The 4320-nt window shown below is 34.1% G+C and overlaps 1 protein-coding gene across 1 annotated transcript in view; it reads left to right on the top strand.

The window, feature by feature from the left end:
- The window catches only part of LOC107698279 (epidermal growth factor receptor kinase substrate 8-like protein 3), a 10078-nt gene extending 8692 nt beyond the window's left edge, over positions 1-1386 (top strand). The window contains exons 14-18 of the mRNA XM_016499235.1: positions 598-748; positions 827-858; positions 948-1044; positions 1119-1223; positions 1297-1386. Coding sequence (XP_016354721.1) covers positions 598-748; positions 827-858; positions 948-1044; positions 1119-1223; positions 1297-1386 — 475 coding nt within the window. The remainder of the gene's footprint in view (positions 1-597; positions 749-826; positions 859-947; positions 1045-1118; positions 1224-1296) is intronic.
- Positions 1387-4320: the final 2934 nt, after the last annotated feature.

Genomic DNA, 4320 nt, shown 5'->3' with positions numbered 1-4320 from the left:
TCACCCTCAAGACTCATATACACACACACACACTCGGACTCATACACACACATTCAGACTCACTCACACTTAGACACACACACTCAGACTGTCTCTCAGACTCACACACACACACACACAGACTCACACTTAGAAACACACAATTTAGACTCACACACTCAGACTCTCACACACACACACAGACTTACACTTAGACACACAAAATTTAGACTCGCTCTCTCACTCACTCACACACACAGACTCACTTACGCACACACTCAGACTCACTCTCACACACACACACACACACACACACACACAGACTCATATAGACACACAATTTAGATACACACAGACTCTCTCTCAGAATCAGACTCACTCACACAGACTCACTTACGCGCACACACACACACACACACACACACACACACACACACAGACTCACTTAGACACACAATTTAGACACACACAGACTCTCTCTCAGACTCAGACTCACTCTCACACAGATACAGTTTAGACTCTCACCCACTGACTCACACTTAGAGTCTCACACACACACACACACACACACACACACACACACAGACGTGTGGTTTTGACATTGTGTGTGTGATGAAGCACTAAGTGGCCGGAGGATGATGATGACATTCCCACCTTCACACCGGTGTTTGATGATGGATGGGAGCCGCCAGCCATCAGAAACCCAGAGCCGAGCATCATGAACACAAGCAAACGAGAGCCAGGGCGAGCGCCTGTGACACGACAAATGGTATGAACACACCGAACACACGATCACATGATCAACCTGTCATTTAGCCACTTTAACGCTCTCTGTTTGTATGTGTAGAGTAACAGACTGCCGCCAGAGCCTGAGGACAGGTACAGAAGCATGCATATGAACACATGAGACACACGTAAGAAGTGCTGCCGTACGGCGAGTGTGTGATGCTCTGTGTGTGTGTTTGCAGTTCAGAGGAGTTACCGGCGAGCTTTATGAGAGCCATGTTTGATTTCTCAGCACGAAACCCACGAGAGCTTTCCATCAGTAAAGGTGAACAACTACAGGTGAGACACACAACACACACACACATCAGACCTGATAGTGGAGTGTGTTACTGACCACGTGTGTGTGTGTGTAGTTGTTGGACATGTCTAAGCAGTGGTGGAAGGTGAAGAATGAAAAAGGGCAGATCGGTTATGTCCCAAACAACATGCTTCAGTCTCCGCAGCAGCAGGACAAAGCCGTATGTATATCAGACATGTTCACCTGTACATCTGATGTGTTCACAATCATGAGCTTCACCTCCTGACCCGCAGGAAACCCCGTCTGCACCCACACTCACCCGAAAATCACGACCCGAGGAGGTCCGGGCCTGGCTGGAGCACAAGGGATTCAGCAAAATGTGAGCAGAACCACTCTATGTACTGCTTACTATTTAAAAAAAATAGTGTGAAACAGGCTGCAATATGTATGCAAAATAACCAGTTCATGACCTCATTGTTATTTCAGTAATTCAGTTGCATTCAGATATGCTACTTTGCATAGTCAATTTTGCATAAAAATGTTGCGTTTGTCAGTCTGCGTTATTAGCTCACCCGAAAATCACGACCCGAGGAGGTCCGGGCCTGGCTGGAGCACAAGGGATTCAGCAAAATGTGAGCAGAACCACTCTATGTACTGCTTACTATTTAAAAAAAATAGTGTGAAACAGGCTGCAATATGTATGCAAAATAACCAGTTCATGACCTCATTATGTTATTTCAGTAATTCAGTTGCATTCAGATATGCTACTTTGCATAGTCAATTTTGCATAAAAATTTTGCGTTTGTCAGTCTGCGTTATTAGTGTTTCATGCATCATTTACAGAAAAATATAATTATTATTAATGAGTGAATTATTATCATTATCATAATTATAGTTATTATAATTAATGGAATGTGTTATGTATGCAAAACAACCTTTTCTTTACCTTATGTGGCATGTTTAATTCAGTGACCTAATTTTCGTGTTTACAGTTACAGTAAATTTACAGTTAAATTGTAAATAGTTAATTTGCATATTTAATCAATTTTGTGTAAAAGTGTCACTTTTTGTGAGTCAGTATTGTTTTATGCATAATTTCAAATAAGCTTTGTAAGATAATGTTGATGGATTTTTAATGAATGAATTATTGTAATTATATTATGTAGTAATATTATTGAAATTATATTATATTATGTAGTACTATTATGTATAATAATATAATTATATTTTTAACATTAATATTAAAATACAGTGTGTATAATAATATGGATACTATTATTGCTATGTTACTTTATACTATGGTTTTTTAATATATTAATATTGTTTTTTAATTAAAAAAAACTAGTTTTACATTTAATTAGATTTAAGTTCATAATTCATGTAAATAGTGTTTTATGCATCATTTAAAATAAGCTTTATAGGAAAATATTTAATTATTGCGTGAAGTATCATAATTATATATTTATATATTTAATTTTTAATATATTAATATTACGGTTTATAATATAATTCTAATTGTGTAATATTAAAATGTGTAATTATAGCATTGATAATTTTACCTGCTTTTTCATATATTAATATATTTTGTTTTTAATTAAAAATAAAACTTTATTTCTAAGTTTATTTCAGTTTAGTTTTAGATTTCAATTCATAATTTATCATTATATCATGTACATTTCTATAATTTTTCTGTTATGTTTGTTTTAGTTTCTCTTTCAGCACAAATAATTATTTACGATAAAACCCAACGTCCATCAATGGAAAAATGTTAAAATATATATTAAATATAAATTATACTAGTATTATTGTATACATAATTCAATATAAAATATAAATATAAAAATGCAACATTATTGTGTCATTGTGTTTGTTTATAGTTTTTATTTTAAGTTTCACTTTCATGTGATCAAATAACGAGTCAAAAAATCTTGACTAATATGTTGATTCAAGCACATTGCATTGTGGGATATGGGTATTAGCATGCATTATGTAAACATTCTGTACGTTAAGTATGTTATTCTGTGTGTTTGTCAGTACGGTGCGGTGTTTAGGAGCTTTTTTTGAGTCACGTTTGTTGTGATTTATTAGTTTAGTGTCATAATACTGTCTGGCGATTAACAGTCAGTTTAACGTTCAACTCAATCTACCGAACACTTGCTAGATCGGAAAACGCGACAAACTCAAAACTAACATCAATGTTGAGCGTAAAATATATGTTGTTTATGTAAACTACTTTGTAAACATCACAGAAACTGGAGGTTCGGTGAGTTCAGGAGGTTTAGGATAAAAAAAACAAACAAACTAGGTTTTGGTTCAACAGCGCCTCCTGCAGGACTGGAGGACATTCACTTCTGAACAGTTTGGCCATCAGAGAACGTAAATCCTTCAAAATGACGAGAAAATTTAACGGATAATAGAACAAGAGACTGAAAGATGTGTCCACAGTGAGTTATAATCACAAATTAAACCTTCAAAAAGTAGCTAAAGCAAAAGGCATATGGGGGTGGCGGGGCTACTATAAATATAATAGTATGTGAATAGCATTAACAACTATTTTGTTTTTAACATATTAATGTTGAAAGCAAAATACAATTGTTAATAATATTATTATACTTATATCAATATGTATAATTAGTATTATTTTATCAATATATTATGATTATCATCATTATGCATATTAATATGTATAATGGCATTAATATAATTATATTTCATTTTTAACATTAATGTTAAAAACTAAATATTAACGTATAATAATAGTAATATTGTTTTATTTTTTAACATTAACATTTTAAAACTAATATATTATGTAATATAATTATATAATATATAATTATATTACATTATATTAATATATTATGTAATATTATCATCATAATATTGATATAATTGTTTTTAATATTAACTGATATTAATATAGATTTAAAAAAAAAAAAAAGTATTTCAGTTTAGTTTTATATTTAATTAAATTTAAGTTAATAATTAAATATTGCATATTATTATAGGTAGGGTTACGGTTATAATCACAGATGCCTCAAATGAAGCCTTCAAAATAAAAGTCTCTAAAGTAAAAGGCACTTGTGGGAGCGCGACGTCATGACGGAGGTATAACGTCGTATAATAGCGATGCATAGCTCAAACGTCTCTAAATATGCAGTGAAATGAAAGGAACGGAGGGAATGTGACTTTGGTCCGTCTCGAGTGTGCTGATTGGACAGGCGGGGTGTGGGCGTGGTCGGATCTCATCTCGAGCGTGCTGATTGGACAGGCGGGGTCATGGCTCATCTTGAGCATGCTGATTGGACAGGCAGAGAGTG

The sequence above is a fragment of the Sinocyclocheilus anshuiensis genome, unplaced genomic scaffold (genome assembly GCF_001515605.1).
Source record: "Sinocyclocheilus anshuiensis isolate Anshui unplaced genomic scaffold, SAMN03320099.WGS_v1.1 scaffold2216, whole genome shotgun sequence".
NCBI classification, from domain to species: domain Eukaryota; kingdom Metazoa; phylum Chordata; class Actinopteri; order Cypriniformes; family Cyprinidae; genus Sinocyclocheilus; species Sinocyclocheilus anshuiensis.
Note: the sequence above shows the minus strand (reverse complement) of the source record. Positions and strands in the feature narration are given on the sequence as shown.